The 21,445-nt window shown below is 48.1% G+C and overlaps 1 protein-coding gene across 1 annotated transcript; it reads left to right on the top strand.

Annotated features, from left to right (window-relative positions):
• The first annotated feature begins 1,588 nt into the window (after positions 1-1,588).
• On the top strand, positions 1,589-15,794 carry JPT2 (Jupiter microtubule associated homolog 2). The gene is made up of 5 exons (XM_065893137.1): positions 1,589-1,632; positions 6,501-6,640; positions 11,810-11,952; positions 14,689-14,734; positions 15,613-15,794. Exons 1-5 carry the CDS (start codon positions 1,589-1,591, stop codon positions 15,792-15,794), a joined length of 555 nt encoding a protein of 184 aa, XP_065749209.1.
• The last annotated feature ends 5,651 nt before the right edge of the window (positions 15,795-21,445 follow it).

Here is a 21,445-nt window from a genome sequence, read left to right as displayed (position 1 = left end):
GTGCAGAGGCAAGTTGAAGTTCGTGATTCCACATAAGGTTCGTGATGGCATTTTTCTCATCCCTCTGTGTCTTCTGGGCGTAGGGTACTTGCTCAGGGAGTGGGGGTATTTGGAACCATTTAATCGGTTCATCCACTTGCTTTCCCACCTCAGTCCCATTCTCTAGCATTCTGTACCATAGCCTCATTACTGGTGGTGTCTTTTCAGTTTAATAGCATCTTTAACTAGATCACACCATTGAATCCAAACATGTACAAAGAACAGTCATAGAATAAAAGACACTTGAAACAAGTGGAGGAGGAAAACAGCAGTTGCTTTTTCTTTTTCTTTTAACATTGAGATCTATCAGATGCATTTAGGAGGTAATATGGCACTTTGTCTTAAGAAAAAAAAGAAAGAAACCCACAGCAAACCTTTCCTGACTTGTCAAAACTCTCCTAATCCTACAGTAACTTGTAAGTCGTGTTAGGTGAGGTAAGTCTTGGAAGCACTACAGTAGCCCATGCCCTTTGTTCTGTAACAGGATAACTGGCTCTAGAGCTTCTGGGCAGCAGAACTTATTGCTGTTTTTTATAATAATCGTTAAGCCATATCATCTAAGGTTTTCGGCTTGAGATGTGAATTTGTTTTATAGATTATAAATATACATATAAATATACATATACAGTGTATGTATAAAGCAGAATGCCTGTCCTTCCTGATTATTTTTTGTACCATATTGTAAATTATATTATTTATTCTTTACCAATTTGGGGAATAAAAGGTGTTTGGTTATTTAATATAATAAACAAAAGCTGTTAAACTTCTTATGTTTAAATTTCCAGTTCAACTTGTAAATCTGTTTTTATTATTGTGCATAAATACATACTAATACTTGATCTAATAATTACTGTTTCTGCTTTTTTCTTTTTAAGTGTGCACTTTGCAAACAGCCCAAGTGGCTCTCATCTGGTGAAATCTCAGAGGAATCGATGGGCTGTCCGCAGTGTAACTGAGCAACAAAACACTGCTGAATGTGTTTTGTTTTTTTGAGCTAGAAATCAGACAGCTGGCACAGTTTATCCCTTGCTTCCCATTTCTGAGTTAGTGTTCTTGCCCCCACGACGTGCAGGACAGAGGAACTGCGATCCCGTTTCCTTTGGCCACGTATCCACGTGCCATTGACTGGCTTGGCGAAAACCAAGCGTCTCCGGACAGGCTGGACCCAGCTCGGTGCTGCTTGGTGCCGGCACGGCAGACCAATGAGGCGGGCGGGAGGCCCCCGCGGGGCTGCGGGGAGTTTCGGCCAGGTGCCCGGATAGTGCCCGACCCCGCCCACCTCGGGGGAGTGGGGAGGGACAGTCCCCCGCTGGCTTATTGGTGGCGCCCCGCGCCGTGAGCGGTACCTGTTCTCACCAATCGGCCGCGAGCGCGGCGCAGGCCTCACCAAGCTTCCGTCTCGTGGGGCGGAGTCCGACACCACGATAGGCTGATACAGCTTGACTGGTGTCGGCGGCGCCCAATAAGAGCGAGAAGGCGGGCCTCGGGTCGCGCGGGGCCGAGCGGGAAGGACGGCGAGGCGGCCGGGAGGCTCCGAGTGGCGGCCGACATGTTCCGGGCGCCGGAGAGTAAGGGAGGCCGGGCCGGCTCCAGGTGCGGCGCGGGCGCAGCCACGGTCACGTAGGATGCGCGGGGGCGGCGGGGCGGCCGCGGTGAGCTCACAGAGCCGGGGCCTCCGGGGCCGGGTCGGGGAGGTGGGCGCTCCCGCGGGACCCGGAGGCCTGAGTGCGCCTCCCCGCGCGTCCGGTCCCAGCACGTGCCCCTTCATTGGCGAGCGCGCCGGAGATGCTGTCCGAGCCGTCTGCTGCGGGGGGGCGGGCGTGGCGGCGCTGCTGGGATTCTGGGGCCCTGCGGCGTGTGCGCGAGTGGATGGGCCTCGGGGCAAAGTCTCATCCCGGGATCCCTCAGCACTGCCGCAGCCCGGGAGCCAGGCGGCGCCCTCCCCCACTTTACTGACAAGGAAACAGGCGGGACAGCAAGTGATAGAAGGAGTTTCGACTGGTTTTAAACACTCAGGAACACATAGCAGCGCGCTTGCTTTCTTTTTAGCTTGTAGAGCAATGGGTATTGGGAGTCACATAGAGTCGCCAGAGCTGGCAATGTCCTGCCGCTGGAGAAACCAGCTTGCGTTGTCCAGCTGGTTCTTCAGCTGCCTAAGAGTTTTCTTTATTGTGAGCCTTTTCTGTGACCCAGCCCCACAATAAAAGCAGAAGAGTGTGACGTCTGTTGAGGTAAACAGTACATAAAATTAAAGAATTGTTTCGAGTGATAAAATCCCTGTAAATTTGAGGGAGTTAGGTCAGTATTCAGTAACACTCCTACCCAAATAATGAGTCCTTATCCCACTAACAGTGACTATTAATCATTCTCGTCTAGATCTGTGCTGATAATGGGGCCAGAAGTATATCCTGGAGTGCTCAGAATGAGTCAGGTTTCTGGTGCCTGAAAGCTGCTGTTCTGCACCACCCACACCAGCTGGGCAAGGGCTGCTTCCCAGCACTTTCTCCGTTGTGCCCACTAAGTACACTCTTTCTTTGTTTACACAGCCTGGCACTGGATGCCTAGCAAACATTGGTCCAGTTAGCGAATAAGCACTGTGAGGAACGCTGATGTGAGGCTGACTTCCAAGCTGTAGGAGACAGTGCAGAGCTGGTGCTCTAAACTGATACCCACATTTCTTTGGGGCATTAGTTTTTGGAGAGGATAAGGAGAAAATTCTTCCTTTTAGGATGTTGGAGAAGGAAAACCCATCTTAATTGGATGATCGATTGGAAGCTCCTGCTTGGGATCAGTTAGCAGCTTTGTCTTAGAGGAATTGACTAGCTCGACAGGCCTTTTTACTTAGCTGTGAAGGGAATCAAGTGGTGGCTGTAAGATTACTGGGCCAGGTTTTCCTCTCTTAAAACCCTACTTTTGTTTTCTTGCTGAAGGATTATCTGGTGTTAAAGGGATTTTGAACTATAAAAGCATTATGCTTTAGCCATCATTAATCTGAGGTCTTTTAAGCTGCAGGATGTATATTTGTAAAGAATTTAATCTAGGTCTATTTTGCAGCTTCACTCCAAACCTGGCAGGTCCCCCATAGCTTTTCTGGGATACAGGAATAAGCTGTTGGAGGTGGGGTCACAAGCATGGGTCCTTCCAGGTGAGTGTCGATGTGGCCTCTGCTGTTTCTGTGGTCCACTTGAGCTGTGTGTATTTTCTTATCACGTGCCCCTTAGTTTCTGTTGTGTGCTTGGAATGTCTTCATTGAAATGTATCCAAAGGGTACTGAAAAAGGAAGCCATAACTGGGAGCATCCCCATGTAGTGAGGTCATCCCCAAGACGTCTGAGCTACTGGTATTCCCATCCCCCTCCTGTAATTAGGGTTGAAGTGATACCTGCACTTGATAGTGAGCCTGTGAGGGCCACCTTGAGCCATTGTTGGAGCTTCTGTTTTTATGGAAATGTCTATTTAACTCTCAGTCCGGTTTATTCGAGACCCAGCTTGTGTGATTTGCTTGACTGCTGCAAGGCTGTGTGACCCTAGTGCCACCCCATAGCTTTTGTGGTAGAGACGCTTGCCACCTCTTCCCAGGAAACTTGGCCGTTGTGTACGATAATCTCTCTGCTACAACATTCTTGGGCACCACTTTCCTTCCCTTCTTTTCAAAGTAAAGTAAAATAAAATTCAGAAAAGTACACAAAATAATATAATAACATATTTCCACCACCCCAAATTAACATTTGGCAGTTTCAAATAAATATCGCTTACCTCCTGTGCTGCAGTGGTTCTCTTTCCTCATGGAGACCGCAGACACAATTTGAGGCTTACCTACTCCAGAGGTGTCTTTGGAGTTCCAGTGACACTCAGTGCCTCTGTGGCATCACTCATGCAGAACATGGAAACTGCCTCTGCACAGCTCTAGCCTTCCCAGAAAGCGGGGAGCTTCTCCAGGCCCAGGACTTGCTCTTGCTTGTCTTTCCATCCACAGGGTCTGGTGCAGGCCCACCCGTGGTAGGTGCTCAGGGAACGTGCAAGTTAGAGTGAAGCAAGCGGTGGAGGCCAGGGAGAGGCGTGTATCCAGGGATGTGGAATGTGAGAGGAGAGAGTGCTGGGGAGCCTACCCCACATCTGGTCTGACAATTTGAGGGTTTGAAAGAAAAGCTGTGTTGCAAGTAAGTCAGTAAAATAGGAATTTTAGTTCATGCCAGTATGAGACTTGATGTTCAGTTCAGTTCAGTTCTGAGGATGCCAGATCTCAGAGACCCAAGCCTGTTGGACCTGCTTGAAAATATGCCAAGAAAAATCAGGAATGTCATTGTGTTGGGGCTGTGAGATTTATAATGGGTGTGGGAGTCAGATGGCCTCGGGTGTCCCCCACCAGAGGGCCTGACGTGAGGTCTTACTAATGCCTTTCTAATTTAAGTCTGGTTAATGGTCATTTTTTTAAAAAAGGTTTTTTCCCTTAAACCGAGTAATTTTTTTCTTTATCAAATCCTTAAGGAGATGCTAACTGCTGGACAAGCATCCCTGGCCCCTTCCTTCAAACTGATGTGACCGAACCCATGTGGAAGCCTGGCCCACTGCGCACTCGGCTTGGGTGGCGGCTTGGGTGGTGGCGAGCAGCCTGCCTGCGGTCTCCGTCCCAGTGAGCAGGCACGCTGGTGGCCCTCGGAGCAGACGAGCGCTTTCTGCTGTCCTGCTTTACAGCCAGAGAGCAGAAAACTCCGTTCCCTTTAAATTACAACGAATGATCAGCTCCCTTTCTAGCTCTGTTGAGGAAACAGCATGTTAAACATCCTATTCTTCTAGTGTCTGCGTCGCTTTTGTGTGGCGAGCTCCGCAGTTTCACTTCTTTCTAAATGTCTGGGGTCACAGGCAGTCCTCTTGCTTAGGACTGGTGAAAGAGCAGGGGCCACTCAGCAGTTTAAAACTCTGCTTTAAAATACGTTTGAAAATCTAGGTGTCTTGGAACTTTCCTGGTGGTCCAGTGGTTAGGCCTCCACGCTTTCACTGCAGGCAGCACAGGTTCCATCCCTGGTGGGAGAGCTAAGATCCTGCAGTGTGGCCATAGGTTTCCTGTAAAGATGCATATGAATTCAGTGTTATGCTGCCCTGCTGAAGGAGACCGATGCTCTTGGGGTGTCAGGGAAGAGCTTTATGGAATTTTCTTAATTCTTCAGTTATTGCAATAAAAAGTGACTCAAGGTCCTGCTCATCCACTTCTGAAATACCCAGCCTCCAAGTGCATGGCAGATTCCCAAAGATCGAGACCACAGTAGATTCGGCTGGTGGTGACTGAGTGTAGGAATAGCACTGCTCTCTGTGGGTGTTTAATTAAAATCCACACTTGAAGGATGCCAGTGTGTGCTGGGGTGACACTCTGCACACGTGTTGATCTAAAGTGAACAGTGGTCCAGCTGGTGTGTTCTGATCTGTCTGATGTTTAACTTGTCGTTGGTGGTACCAGACCTTGGGACTGGAAATCATCAGCCTGGTGTAGATTCCCAGGACTGACGTGGGTTAGTGGGGGTGGTGCTCCCCGTGGTCTGAGCTGACACTTGCCATTAGAAATATGAGCCACATAAGGAATTTTAAATTTTCTAGTAGCCACATTTTAAAAAATAAAAAGATTCAGGAAAAATTAAGTTTAATAGATATTATTCAACTTAATATGTACAAAACATTATTTCAACATGTGATCAATGTAAAAGATACAATTAAAGAGATATTTTGCTTTTTCTTCTTTGTGCTGAGTCTTCAAAGTCTGGTGTGTAATCTATACCTACAGCACATCAGAGCTCAGACCCCCATGTCCAAGTGCCCACTGGCCACAGTGGCCAGTGGCTGCCCTTTTGAGGACGCAGCTCTCTGAGTCAAGCTTACTCTGTGGGTAAGTGGTGCACTGCCCCGTCGTTTCTTTCTAGAGGATGTTGAGGATTATTAGGGTGTAGTCTGAGCTCTGCAGCCAGACTGCCTGGGTCTGAGTCCTGGCTCTGCTACTTCCTGTGTGGCCCTCTCTTTAGCTCACACTCATCTCTGTGGAAATCATGCCTGCCTTAGAGGGTGGCCGTGTCAGGTCCTTGGAATAGGAGCTAGCGTGTATAAATGCTGAGGGAGTGTGAGCTACAACACCCAGCACTATTGTCTGCTAATTAAAGTGACTATTAAATTCTACTGAACTGGCTCAGTTTGCCTGTTTTATGGAAACTTTAATTTTACTAATGAGAGGTCACAGGAGTAACTGCAGAGTATGCACATCTCTGGAGGTCTTGGCATAATCAAGATGTGCAGAGAAAACCTTTAAGGGAACTCAAGGGCAAGGAGGGAGGTTTGCCGGCTGGCCAACGGCCATGAGCTTGTCGTGCCACGGTGTGTGGTTTTCCCACAGATGTCTGCCCTGTCTGGCTGTGCCACAGTCTCTGGATGGTGGCGCCCCGGCCATCTGTCGGTCCCTCACACCCTGTCTGCTTGCAGGGCCATGAAGCCCCCGGGAGGAGAGCCGAGTGATCGTCCAGAAGAAGCCGCATCTCCACGCAGGCCCGACAGGATGGCATCTAATATTTTTGGATCAACTGAAGAACCTCAGAACATACCCAAAAGGACCAATCCCCCTGGTATGGGCTTTTGACTCCTTAACCCTTTGGCCTCTACCTGTTCTCTTTTGTGCTGCTCTTTTGATAAAATTTTCCCTTTCTTTATATTGATCCTTTCAGATATTTTCTGGTGCAGGTTATCCCCTGCCATCAGAGTCCTAGAGTGGAAGGAAAGTTTTATCCTGACTTGTGCTTTGTGTCCTGAAGGTGGCTCGGTCATTTTGGAACTCCCCCTCATCTGTCACCAGATACTGGCTGCGTACAGGCACTGAGGGTACAAAGGCAGATGGTGGGGTTCTGGTTCCCACCACGGAGGCTCCCCAAATTGTCCCATGGACTCCTTGAGATTCTTGAAATTGCATACAAATTGTGCATTTAGAGTAGTTTTAATCAGATTGTTAGTGGGATTGAAACTAAAAAGGGTGGCTCAGCCTGGCACACATCTGTGTGGCTCCTCACTACTTACCCACCTTCTAATGGCTCCAGTGGAAGGGAATCTCAGAAGAGTGTTTCTCTTGGCTGATGGACGGTCCAGCTGAGCGACTGTACAGTGATAGTTACCTGAGGAGCTTTCCCCTGTCTGTATCTACGAGGGGAAGACAAGGTTTGTTCCATCCTTAAAGATCTGAGAGACCCAACACAGGAGTCAGAATTTCAGACAAATAACGAAATCAAGCAGCTGGGAGCTGGAACTGCTCCCTACCCCACCCCAATTCTGGGTACAAATATTGCTTGACAAACCTAGAGGACACACAAAGCAATAGATTCAAAAGCTAGTTTTTTGGTTGTTTGGTTGTTTTCAGTGGTTTGGGGTGGGGGTAAGGAGGGGTGAAGGTTAGTGGTATCTTTGGATTTAGTTATAGCAGAGAAGCAGGTGGTTCTTGCTGAGTAACATTCTCCCCTACCCAATTTGTGGGGGTTCAGGGCCAGGAGTGCTCAGCCCTGCTCATCCTTTGTACCAACGAGGTGATGTGGCAGATAGACTCAGACTGGAGGCACTGGAGGTGGATGCACCAGCAGCCGTGGCTCTGGCTCGGCACCATGAGCGGCTGCAGCTGTCTCTGGGGCTTCGGGTTCTCTAGACAGTGTGGCAGCGTGGGGCGGCGCTGCTTTGCCAGGCCTTCAGAATCTCATGCTCCCCCGCCCATCTCGTGCCCTGTGGGCAGCCTGGGCCCCTCCTGACTGGAGAGTTAGAAAACCCCTACGTTGTGCACAGTGACAAGGTATCATGACAGCGATGGGACGCCCTGTGCCAAAATGTCTGCTTCTCATGGTCCTGTTGTTTGGGGTTTGTTTTCTGTCCTGCCAAGTGCTCTGTGATGATAGTTGAGCATTTAACAAACGCCGGAGTCCCCCCTCTGCCTCCTCCTGTCACCCAAGAGCTCTTTCTAACTGATGAATGAATTACATTAAAAAAAAAAGAGAGGAAGGAGGGAAGAAAGGAGAGAAGGAAGAAAATCACCTGTGATGAATTTCAAGGGCAGCCCAGAAGGGAACCTGCTGGTATGTCCAGACCCACAGACTCGACCCCGCAGACTCCGGGGAGGGCCTAATGGAGCACGTTCGGAGCAAGGGACTTGCCACTGGCCATCACTGGAAGTTAACCCAGGCTGGTCGGATGCCGTGTTTCATCTATTCTTCTGGTTTAGACCTCCTTCTGACAGTGGTGATTGATACAGGTGGGTCATTTGGTGTTTATCAGGGGCTGTGCTGGGTGCCGGTCTTCTCCACAGCTTGGGGGATAGGTGGCGTTACCCCCTTTACAGAGGAGGAAGCTGAGGCTTGGGGTTCACTGGCCTGCCTGAGTCCACAGCTTGCTGGGGTGGCAGAACTAGCCTTTGGATGCAGGTTTTCCTGACTCCAAAGCCCGTGCTCCCAACTTACCTCCTGAATATATCAATTGGGGTAAATTTCCTGAAATGGAATTGCTGGGTCAGTTTAAAATGATGGTTCTAGGGCTTCCCTGGTGGCGCAGTGGTTAAGAATCTGCCTGCCAGTGCAGGGGACACAGATTTGATCCCTGGCCCTGGAAGATCCCACATGCCGCAGAGCAACTAAGCCCATGTGTCACAACTACTGAGCCTGCGCTCTAGAGCCCGCGAGCCACAACTACTGAGCCCTCGTGCCACAACTACTAAAGCCTGCGCACCTAGAGCCCATACTCTACAACAAGAGAAGCCACCGCAATAAGAAGCCCGCGCACCGCAACGAAGAGTAGCCCCCGCTCACCGCAGCGAGAGAAAGCCCGCGTGCAGCAACGAAGACCCAACACAGCCAAAAATAAATAATCATAATATAAATAAATAAAATGCTGGTGCTTCCACTGGCCTTCAGACATGTGCTCCAGGATGTCTGTATCGCTTGCTCCCCATGCAAGGTGCTGTGCCTTGTGATTTGGTTCTTTAAAAAGTATATCTTGAATTTATTTTTCTTCAATTATGAGTGAATTGAGCATCTTTTCCACCTTCATAGCCAAATTCATCTTTCAGGTAAAATGTTGAATAATAGATGTGCAGTGTGTCTGTTATTTTACTTTTCATAAAATTCAAAAACAGAACTGTGTTGTTTAGGGTTGGACATATACATGGTAAAACTAGAAGAAGTTTGTAGTTTCCAGAATATTCGGACACAGAACCACACAGGTTTTTGGGAGTTGATAGCATTCTGTAAGACGCGTGATCGTCTGTGATCGTTACTTGGGTGTTTGCTTTATTTATATCTTAGGTACTTATCTGTGTCATGTTTCATAGTTTTTAAAATGTTTTTAAATGAGCAGTGCCTTTAACCAAAAACTTGAAATTGAGTTACTTTTATTTTTATCTTGCATTTTAAAATAAGCTGAATGCGATCTTAGAAAGAATTTACTTAAGCATGACCAGCAACAGCGTGGTAACAAGCAGCGAGGGGTGACCTCGGGCAGCAGCTTTTCTCCACTTTATAGTCCAAACATTTCTGCTGACGACACCCTGTTTGTAACAGCAGCCCAGCAGCATGACTGGGAGCTTCCTCTCCACGCTCTGCTCTGCCCACTCCACGTGTCGACTCACTTATCTCACCAATGACCCCAGCCAGGTGCTGTCACACAGTTGGTTAGCGGCTGAGCAGGATCCCGCCAGGCACTGGGTCCTGACCCCGTGCTGTGCCGCCTACCCCAGCCCGAGGGCTGCGGGTCCCTGGGAGGCTGTGGCTGGGGCTGGAAGGCTTGTGATCGGCCTCAAACGACACGAATGTGTGCATCTTCCTGCAGTCAGTCCCACCCATTCTCTAAGCTTCTCCTGGCCCAGAAAAGCTTCCAGGGCCAGGTTCCCGTCCTTGTGGAGCTGTGCTTTGTGTCCCCCAGACAACCAACCGGCGTCCCGAAAGGCTGGTCAAGTCTGAGGGCTTGCGAGGGGACAAGCGCCCCATGGAGCCTCCTCCTCCTTGGAGCTCCGTGCTCCTCTCACGGTGCACTGTCCCCTGTTCTAACAGTATGGGTTATTACAGCCAAGAAGTGACTGTTTAAAATTGAATTTCCTGGAGACAGTCAGCAAAGATCACAACTATAAAAATGAATATGTTTAGCAGTCCTAAGCCCCTGCACCACAGCCACCCCATTTCCTGAGCAGACACATGGCCCCCAGAGGGGAGCACTTTGCAGGGAGGAAAGTGGAGTAACCAATGCCCTTTATTCACATACAGGTGGATAAGAATACCTTTCCTTTTACAGTAAGACGCTGTGTGCTGTCTAGATCGTTTTGTGCCTTTTTCACTGAACAGTATCCAAGGGAAGCTTCTTTAGCAAATGCTCACTGAGCATTTATGTCCCCAGTGTTGTCGTAAGCATTTGACACACAAGCGACAGTGAGTCACTGAATCCCCCCACAGCGCCATGAGGAAGGGCCTTGTACCACCGCTGTGAGGAAGGGTGAGGAATGTGGGGCGCAGAGGGGCCGAGCAACTTGTGTCTGGTCTCATAGCCATTTGTGGATGCACCTTCTTTCTTCTGTAAGATTATAAATCTTAGTGGGCGCTTGGTGGAAGGGAGGCGCTGGTTGCTGAGTGCAGAGGGGGATGGGCTGGTGGCATGTGCTAGCATCTTCCTGTTTAACGTCGGCATTTACTTCTCACATCCATGCCTTAGCCATCAGCTTATAAGAACTTACATCTGAGGGCTTCCCTGGTGGTGCAGTGGTTGAGAGTCCGCCTGCCGATGCAGGGGACACGGGTTCGTGCCCCGGTCCGGGAAGATCCCACATGCTGCGGAGCGGCTAGGCCCGTGAACAATGGCTGCTGAGCCTGCGCATCCGCAGCCTGTGCTCCGCAATGGCAGAGACCACAACAGTGAGAGGCCTGCGTACCGCAAAAAAAAAAAAAAAAAAAAAAAAGAACTTAACATCTGAGATGCGTATTTTCATTGTAGCTCATCAAATCATTTCTATTTGGCAGCAAAGATGTTAAATGTCTGTAATTCAGTGACACATCTAGCTGTCACTGGAAGTTCCAGACAGATTGAGGTGAGGAGAGTAGTCATTCTCAGTAAATGTTGTTTTCCAGATTACAGGTTTGCCTTGAATAGGGCATGTTATTAATTCAGTTCTGTCTGTCTGACCTCAAAATTTAGCAGATGTTTGCTTTTTTTTTTTTGTGGTACGTGGGCCTCTCACTGCTGTGGCCTCTCCCGCTGCGGAGCACAGGCTCCGGACGCGCAGGCCCAGCGGCAGTGGCTCATGGGCCTAGCCGCTCTGCGGCATGTGGGATCTTCCCAGACCGGGGCACGAACCCATGTCCCCTGCATCGGCAGGTGGACTCTCAACCACTGCGCCACCAGGGAAGCCCCGGGTGTTTGCTTTTAATCTATGAAAGAACTTTTCATGGCTTTAACGTAGAAGATTCTTCAGCAGGAAAACATGAAAAGTTCAGGGTTAAGGAAATTCTAGAGGGGAAAATGATGTTTTATGCCATCTTACTATCTCACTCCTAGCGGCAAGCCCGGGACAGCTCAGTTCTCGTGAGGAAGGCCCCAGCTGGCCCCCAGAAAGGGGCTGGGTTTGACATGGGTCTTTAGGGATGCTTGTCAACCTGATCACCCCACCCTTGTTGGCCTGAATTCAGGACTGGCACTGCGGTGAGAGGAGGTCTCTGAAGTCACAAGTGTGGAGGGTGGGTGGGGTGGATGTTCCGGGTTGCTAACCATCCTGATTTTTTCTTCAGGGGGGAAAGGAAGTGGTATATTTGACGAATCCATGCCTGTGCAGACTCGACAGCGTCTGAACCCCCCTGGTGGGAAGACCAGTGACATTTTTGGCTCCCCAGTCGCTGCTACTTCACCCATGGCACACCCAAACAAACCCAAGGTATGGACTGCATACAGATAGCAGACATGATAGTAAGAAAAGCAAAACTTGAGCCAGGTACTCTTAAAAAGGCTCTGAGGCATGTGTGACATGTTATTAGGAAGAGACAAGATGGGTGACATTGCTTTTCCTGGCTGTAGTCATTGGTCACCGAGTTTCAGAGCTCTCCTGAGTCATCAGAGGAATGTATTCCAGCCTCGTGATGACTCGAGCCTTGGGGGTCGCTGGTGGTGGGGGCAGCCCACTGCAGGTAGGCCACTGCTGTTCTCTGCACATCATGGATGGATGCTGAGGATATTTATAATACTGAATGTAAAACAGGGGAGTTCACCTCATAAACATTCCACTATTTTTAGTGGTCATCAATCAATAAGTACAGTAACTGCATTGGATTAAAATTCACCAAATACTTAGAATTTATGGGTTCCTGATAATATTTTTTTTTTTGTGGTACACGGGCCTCTCACTGTTTTGGCCTCTCCTGTTGCGGAGCACAGGCTCCAGATGTGCAGGCTCAGCAGCCATGGCTCACGGGCCCAGCCACTCCACGGCATGTGGGATCTTCCCGGACTGGGGCACGAACCTGTGTCCCCTGCATCGGCAGGTGGACTCTCAACCACTGCGCCACCAGGGAAGCCCCATGGACCATCTTTGAATTCTTATCAAAACAACCAAGCCTCAGTCAGACCAATCCTCATATCAATCAACACCACAACACCACAGGGGTTTAGTCAAGAGTAATACAATATATAGGAAACTACATGGAGTCAATAGGGGGAGATCTTAGTAATTTTTTAAAAGACTGAGGATTGCAATCCCTATCAAAGTTCCAACAGTGGTGTGGTTTGGTTTTTTGGTTTGTTTTTGTTCGTGGTGTTTGTTTGTTTTTTTTAAAAAATGGAAAGACCTATCCTAAAATTCATATGGAATCTCAAGGGACCCTGAATGGCCAAACAATCTTGAAAATGAAGTACAAGATTGGAGGGTCACACTTCCCAATTTCAAAGCTTACGACAAAACTACATGAATCAAAACAGCATGGTGCTGGCATGTAGACCAACAGAATAGAATTGAGAGCTGAGAAATAACTCACATCTGTGGTTCATTGATATTTCCACAAGAGTGCCAAGATCATTTGTGAGGGGAGAGCGGTCTCTCCAACAAATGGTGCTGGGAAATTGAATGTGCACATGAGAAGAATGAAGGTGGACCCTTACCTTACACCATGTACAAAAATGAACTCAAAATAAGGGACAGATATTATTCTTGGATTCGGCAGTGGTTTCTTAAATGTGACACCAAAAACAGGCAACAAAATTTAAATAAATAAGTTGAACTTCCTTAAAATTAAAAACTTTTGTGCATCAAAAGATACTATCAAGAGAATGAAAAGACAGCTCACAGAATGGGAGAAAGTATTTGCACATCACATATCTGACAAAGATTTGCTATCTAGCCAGAATATGTAAAGAACCCTTACAATTCAGCAACAAAAAGACAACCACATTCAAAACTGGGCAGAGGCAAGGGGGAGGGATGGCATGGGAGTTTGGGGTTAGCAGATGCAAACTATTACATATAGAATGGATAAACAAGATCCTCCTACTGTATAGCACAGGGAACTATATTCAATATCCTGTGATAAACCATAATGGAAAAGAATATGAAAAAGAATGTATATGTATAACTGAATCACTGTGCTGTACAGCAGAAATTAACACGACATTGTAAATCAACTATACTTGAATAAAATAAATTTTTTTAAAATAAAAATTTCAGAACCAGAAAAAAGGAGGCAAAGCATTTGAATAGACGTTTCTCCAAAGAAGACACACAAATGGTCAATCAACATATGAAAAGATGCTGACCATCCTTAGTGGGGAAATGCCAATCAAAATCACAATGAGATACCACTTAACACCCGCTAGGATGGCTATTATCAAAAAAAACAGAAAATAAGAAATGGTGAGGGTGTGGAGAAATTGGAACCCTCATACACTGCTCTTGGGAATGTATAATGGTTCAGTCACTGTGGAAAACAGTTTGGCCGTTTCTGAAGAAGTTAAACAGAATTTATCATATGATCCAGCAGTTTTACTGTTAGATATATACCCCCAATTGTGCAAACAAGAACTCAAACAGATACTTGTACACTTAATTTTAATAGCATTATTCACAATAACAAGAGTGGAAACAACCCAAGTGTCCATCGGCAGTTGAATGGGTGAACAGAATGTGCTGTGCTGTACACATGTGATGTTGTATTATTCAGCCCTAAAGAGGGATTAAGTTCTGACACACAGTGTAACACGGATGACTGTGAGAACATGTGCTGAGTTTAAACTTGACTACGTGTTAAGACATTTAAGGAGTCATTAATTTTTGCAGTTGCGAGAGAGTTTTTTAGGACATTTTAAAGAGCCACATCTTGAAATATTTATGGATAAATGAAATATGTGATTTGCTTTCAAATAATCCCACTAAGGGGTGGAGGGCTGGAAGTTGGGAGGCATGTGTGGCTGAGACCAGAATGGAGGCGAGCAAGCTGATGTCACTTGCTGTAGAGCAGGTTACCTGGGGGCTCACGGGGCTCTTCTCTCTGCTTTGTTTATGGTTAAAATTGTCCAAATATAAAGGTAAAAATAGACCCAGGTCATCCACGCTTTTCCCGTCATCTGCCTGCGCGAGGTTGGAGGTGTCCGAGTGGGGTATTGACCTGGGTTTGCCTTGTTACAGGACCACGTGTTCCTGTGTGAGGGAGAGGACACACTGGACCTTAGAGGTGAGCTTATTTTCTGTCCCTTCCCTGGGGCCCACGCTTTGCAGAGGCCGCTGGTGGGTGGGGAGGGAAAACCCGGTGCCCCTGCAGCCTGCTGGTGAAGACAGCAGAGTTGTGATTGCGGGAGGGTTTTGTGTTGGAAGGAGGCAGGGGAAATGGGCTCAGTTACTTCTGGTGACAGCATTCCCACTTTTCTGCACCTCCTGTCAGTGCTGGTCAGCCTGGGCCTAAGGCCAAGGCGTCCTCTTCTAGAAGCTCATCTCATGTAGTGAAGGGCAAGGGTCCAAAGCCTTCAATGAACTTGTGACCAAGGGCAGCACTTTCAGACCTGGCAGAAGAGAGGGCATGAAGGAGGGGAAGACGGGTGGGGGGGGGGTGTGGTGAGGAGGAGCAGTGTGGGGCTGTGGTAGGGGCGGGGCTCCCCCTTGATGGATCTCTCCGCAGTGAGCCACCCCGCTCGTGGGCTTGGGTGTCAGGCCCAGTCAGTCCCCCATGGTCCTCTGAGCTGACTGCAGGCACTGATTTCTGTCTTCGGGTCACCATTTCCCTTTGTCAATTAGGAAGAGATGGGAATTCGTTCATTCAGAAAGTCCAGAGTAACCTTGCCTTGCCTTGCTGGGCCCCTCACTTAAGATGAGCTCACTTTGAGGACATTTCCTTTTCATACTTGAGGTGGGATGGAGGGGAGGGGAGTCCAGCAAGCAGTGTGGAGATAACCCCTCAAGGATTTTTCCAAGCGTGTTTCAATACAAGCCTGGCTTCAGCCCAGCCCTGGGGCAGGCAGAACCTGCTCTGCTTTCACATTTCCCCGGATGGCATGCCCTTGCCCGTTGGGTGGCAGGCAGCCTCTAACAGGATGCTGTGCTGACTTTGTCCCGCAGCCACAGCCAGCGCCTCCCCCAGACAAGAGCCGGGTGAGCCAGGTGGCCCGAGAGAAGCAGCCCGCGCCCAGGAGCCTGCGCCCACCGTTGACAGCCATGAGCCCAGACTGGGCCCGAGGCCTCGCTCCCACAACAAAGTCCTGAACCCTCCTGGAGGCAAGTCCAGCATCTCCTTCTACTAAGATGCTGCTGCGTCCCCCATAGCCAGACAAGAAACTCGAGAGATAGGATTTCAAAATTATAGTTTCTTTAGCCTGAAGAAGCGGGGTGGGGAGAGGGTCTGTTGGGTGGACACCTGAAGCTGCTGCTCCGGCTCCACTGCCATCACGAGAAGCCGGAGACCTCGCCTCCCAGAAACCAAGGGAGGAAACATGATCCCTGGTGTGAGAGGAGCTCTGGGGTGGGTGGGCAGGGAGGTGGTGCCAGGCAGGTGCGCCTGAGGTGTGGGGTCTTCACGTCCTTGGTGTGTTGGCTAATTGGGTATCTAGGAGTCACTAACACAGTAGCAGAGTTTAAAGCCTTTGAGAGAAATCCAGAAACCACGTGTCCGTTACTGTGGGATAGAAGAGCAAGACACGCTGAAACCCTAGTGGGGTGGGGAGGGTGGGTATCTGGATAGACCCCTCAGATCCTGATGCTGTTTACCCTTCATGGACACAGTCTCTGTTTCTGGGACTTCGGCCCCAGTGTTTTTCACTTCAGTTCCACAGATTTTCTTGAAACATCTTCATTGCTTTTCCTCAGCAGCTGTCAACAAAAAACCAAAATGTTGTTCTCAGTCTGATGCTTTATGGAAAGATTTTGTACCCTGATCTCCCAAGGTGCCCCGCTTCTGCCCTCTCAATCCTTGGCCAGATCTTAAGTAGAAATCTCTCCCTTTCATCCACGAGAGACTGGTTTTGGGCTCTTTACAGGCAGTTTTGCTTGTGAATTGTTCCTTTTTTCCTCATCAGCCTTAAGTCTAGGCCTTTGCTCCTCACCAATGATGTGGACAGTTCCCTTCACCAGCAACACTTCCTATCTACAAGGCCACTAACTTCTATAGGACTTTGAAACTACCCAGATAGATCCAGGTAATGGGATTGTTTAACTCCTTCATGTGTCTTCATTTATATTCCTGCTGACAGTGGGAAGAAGAGATGCTTGAGAACCGTGGGTTCTTAGGTTTGGATTCTGTCATAATAGCTCAAGACCTGTTCTCAAGTACCAGCTTTACATCAGTAATTGTTGACTCTGGTCTGTTTCTGACACCTTTCTAGAAAAAAGTCTGTTGCTCAGGTACACCAAAGAGGAAGGAAAGTGTTCTTAGGCCACCCTTTATAAAGCTTTGCAGAACCTCTGGATCATATTCACAGTTTCCAGACGAGTCTTAGAGACCTTAGGCCAAGAGATTAAATAGTTTGGCAGTAAAGTCTCAACTGGCCCATTCCATGGTATTTGCCAGCAAAGATAATGGGCTGGCAAGAATTGTGGTGCTGTAATCTGTCAGGTGGAAGTTTCTCCCATTGAGCCTCTAAAGGGCTACCATGTCGGTTCCTGTACTGCAGTCACGTGGGACCAACAGTCTGGGTTGGAGCTACTGGTACAAGTGCCTACAAAGCTAATGCAGGTGCTAAAAATGTCTTCATCGTTAAAATGTAGTCACACTTCTAGTGGCCTGGACGCTCAAGTGCCTACAGGAGCTCCCTGCCAAGCTCCACATCCTCCACGGGCGCTGGGGGGGTTCACACGGTGCTTTGCCAAGCAAAGACACTTTGCTTTTCTGTCCCCCTGCTGACTTTGGAGCCAAGAAACACTGATTCTTTGTGACTCTCAAGTGCTTCCTATCTCCTCCATCCTTCAGATGGTCATTTATAGGAAAGTTGTCTGGAATTCATTTTTTTCCACATTAAAAAATGTCATAAATGGTGGTTAGCTTTTAAGCTCAAACACTAACTTGTTTAACTTACAATAAGATGTTCCAAAGGTAGAAATGAACTGCTATTTATAACTTTTTTTTTTAATATACAAGAAAATGATTTGTGAATTCCAAATTGGATTGCCAAGAAGACCCTGACATGCTGCTGGCCCTCGGGGCTTCAGTCTCACCGTCAGTTACATGAGGGGAAGAGCTTTCTAGATCTGTCCCCTGGCAGGGACTTCCGGAGCAGAGCTGGGGTTAGAGGCCTGGGGGAAGGAGGAAAACAACCAGAGCAGAGCCTCTGGGCAGCAGTGACCACATCACCTTATTTTTGTTCCCATCTTCCCTCTTCCTTTCCCTCCTTGGGGCCGTGGGCATGGATTTAGAGAGCCCCGAGCAGTCTGGTCACTGGGAGGAGCAGCAGAAAAGTTTTTGCTCGTTTGAACCTGATGGGGGAGGCCACTTGCATTTGGAAAATGCTCTGTACATTGGGGACTGCCTGTATTTGGAAGCTTCATTAATTCTTAGAATCCTTTTCTCAACCTCCAAACTGCATTGAGAAATTACTCATCTGTATTTTTATTAAGCCTTAAAACTTTATGTGCATTTGGTGCCAACTTTTTGTAAAGCTGTATCAAAAACAACAAACCTGTGCTCACATCTCGATGTAACTTTGGGAGGAGCATTCTGTTATTTTTACAAGGCAGGAGTGGGTGTAGCCGTTGAATTAAACTTAGCAGTCACGTACTCAGAGTCTTTGCCTATTGGTTGTGTGCACAGTGTGTGTGCATGCGGGTGGTTGGGTGGACATGTTCACGTGTTTCCTCCACGTCCATTCTCCAGAGTGCCTGAACTCTGCTCCTTCCCTTACAGCTTTTCATTGGTTGATGGGGTTTGCCTTTTTTTTTTTAAACTAGAAGATGCCAAAGTTAATCTTCTCAAAGTTTATGGATTTAAGGTTTTTTCATTTGAAAACCAAAGACTTGGCTTTGAATAGAATGGACAGGAATATGGCAGCGTTCTTTTAGTTTACGTAAATTGAAGGTAATAATTCTTTTTTCACTTAACACCACTTGTTTTCCTGAAGAATTTGCCTCTGAGTTGACTTTGAAACTTCCACGAAAGCCTGACAGTGAGTAGATGAAGTGCTGAGCTATTAGAATCTGCCTATAGATTCAGGTCCTGTAGAGAAAGCATAGATTTTTCTTCTTTCTTATATATTAGCTATTTTCATATGTCCTACAAGCAAACTTAATATCTTTATGTGTGTTAAGTGGACTCAGGGTGATGGAGCTTCTCAGACTGCCTGCCTGGAGAGCTCCACTAGAGGAGGCTTCCTTCTAGAAGACTGCTGCATCAGGGCCAACTAACTGGACAGCACTTCAGAAGGAAACCCAGCATGGGTGACCTGACACTGTCTTCACTTGTTCATCTGAGAGCATGTTCCCAGAACTGGGCTAGGTACTGGCACCAGTACATCACCTATTTGTAGCAGCTGCTCCAGCTGCAGGCAAGCACTGAGGTTTTGGAGTGTCACAGCCTGTTTGTCTCCAGAGGTCAGGCAGTGGCTGAGTCAGAGGAGCAAGGTGGGCTCCCCTGCATTATGGTGAAGAAGTGGAAGACATCTAAGGGTTCCCTCTTCAGGTCCTGTGCCTTGTCCAGAAATACATGGCTCTTTGGACAGAGCGTAACTTGTTCTAACATCTTTGTGAGTTGAACCCTGCAAGGATGTCTACACCTCCTCCTATATTATCCCGTTTGTTTCTTCTGAACTCGTTATATTCTTAATCCTTAGCGTTCTTGGAGCTCATGAATGAAATCTTCCTGTTCTGTGTGTGACTACAAAGTGCTATCTAAACTTGAACTTAGGAAGAAATGAGAGGGACATTACAGGGACCTAGGTGAGTTTTTAGCAGGCATTAGGGGTGGATACTTCGAAGTTAAAGTATTGATAGAACTTTTGAAACCTGTGTGCCCAAATTACATTTTAGGGTCTTGTAATGAGAAAGAAAAAGTTGAATAGCGAATTATGTTTACAAATTGTAAAGGAAGCAAGTTCTAATTCAGTTAGCTTGAGCTCTCACGAGTATACTCGTGTTCTTCCGTAAGCATCAAGAATTATCCAGCATATCATTTTGTTAAAACTCCTTTTTCTTTAACCAGTTTCAAGTAACAAATCTGCCCATACATGTTAGTGGTAAAAACTAATAAAGTTGATGACAAGTCAGTTGGCCTCTGACTGTGGTAGTGGTGGCTGGCTTACTGTATTTGCTATTTTAGGAACTGAAAAGGGGCCATATTTCTTGGAAAGGCTTAGAGCAGAAGTCAGAAACATTCCCCAGAACATTCACCAGCTTTCTCTGTAACTTGCTTACCAGAAGAAATTATACATTTCATGTTTGTCCTGGCTTATTTTGATAATATAAAACAAGTCTATATTGCATGCTTACTATTTGCTAGAGATTGTACTAAGCCTCTTTTGTGATCTTCATAGCACTCCTAGTAGGTTGGTAATTGTTTTAGGCTCAGTTTTACAGTTAGCTAGGATCAAAACCCAGGCAGTCTGAATGTGAGACTGAAACCTCAGATCGTTTCTTAGTGGGGTGGGTGAGCATCCATACAGCACAGTATATTGCAAGGGGAAAATTGTGCAACAGTATTTAGGGCATCACCTGCAGGAACGTTCATTGGTGCAATCAGGTTAGGATGAACTCCCCTTGAAGCATCGCATCAGGTAAAAGGCAGGGGTAAGAGCATTTCTGTTAACACTAAGCTGTCACTCATGGGTTTATGATCAGGATTCATGCCACCTGTGTGGCCCCCAAAGCTGAAAGTGTCAGTCTTAGATTCATGGTGTCCTCAAGGAGAAAGAAAATGCAAATCAACTGGCTAAAAGTGGAAGAAATAAGGGCCTATCAAAACTGGTAGAATATAAGTAAGTCAAACAGGACAAATGGAAATTAAAAATATAACTGTTGAGGGACTTCCTTAGCGGTCCGGTGGTTAGGACTCTGCGCTTCCACTGCAGGGGGTGCAGGTTCCATCCCTGGTCAGGGAACTAAGATCCCACATGCCGCGGCGAGAGGCCCAAAAAAAAAAGCTGAAATAAAAAACTCAGCGTAGAGGTTAGACTACACATAGCTGAAGTGAAACTGGGAAATTTGAAGAAGTTACGCAACATCAGGACACAGAAGTGGACCAAGTGAGAGTTTGTTACTGGATTTTAGGATGAGACGGGCAACTTGCATTTAATTGGAATCCCAGGAGGGACCATGGAAAGCACAGCCGCTCTGAAGGGAGCTCTGAGTACCTACTGTGTAGGAGTACATACTGTTGTGCAGTGAGGCTACAAAGGCAAGTCACGTTTAACCAGGTCAGCATCGCGGTCAACTCCGGAAGGGAGGGAGGGGCGCACAAAGATAACGGCCATTTCTTTGGAGGGTAGGGTGGGCACACGGACGCTCGCTTAAGTCTAAACCGTACAAAGTCATTTGTATATACTTAGGACATAACGCTGTCACTTTGTAGAAGTCCACGCCTGCGTCGTGGGAGCTGGCAGACAGCTTCTCTGACGAGCCTGACCGGAAGCGCTCTCAGCCCCGCTCGGCCGAGCTTCTGGCGCGGGGACTGGCTTCCTCCTACGTTAGGACCCCTGCGACCTCTAGCGGCGTGACGCCGCGGGGCTCCGACTGGACGGGCGGGACCGCCCCCGCTGTCTAGGGGGCGGGACTTCCGGGCGGCGGGACTTCCGGGCGGCGGGACTTCCGGGCGCTGAGCGACGGGCGCAGCATCAGCATCAGTATCAGCTGGCGGCGGCTGAGGCGACAGCGGCTGCGGCGCAGGCAACGGGCCGCGGCCTGCGGAGTACGGGCAGCCAGAGCGGGCGGGCGCGCCGGCGGACAGCAGGCCGCGCTGGCGGCGGCGGTGGCCGCG

Source organism: Phocoena phocoena, chromosome 15 (genome assembly GCF_963924675.1).
Source record: "Phocoena phocoena chromosome 15, mPhoPho1.1, whole genome shotgun sequence".
Classification (NCBI taxonomy): Eukaryota; Metazoa; Chordata; class Mammalia; order Artiodactyla; family Phocoenidae; genus Phocoena; species Phocoena phocoena.
The sequence above is the reverse complement of the archived record's forward strand: the minus strand, read 5'-3'. Positions and strand labels throughout refer to the sequence as shown.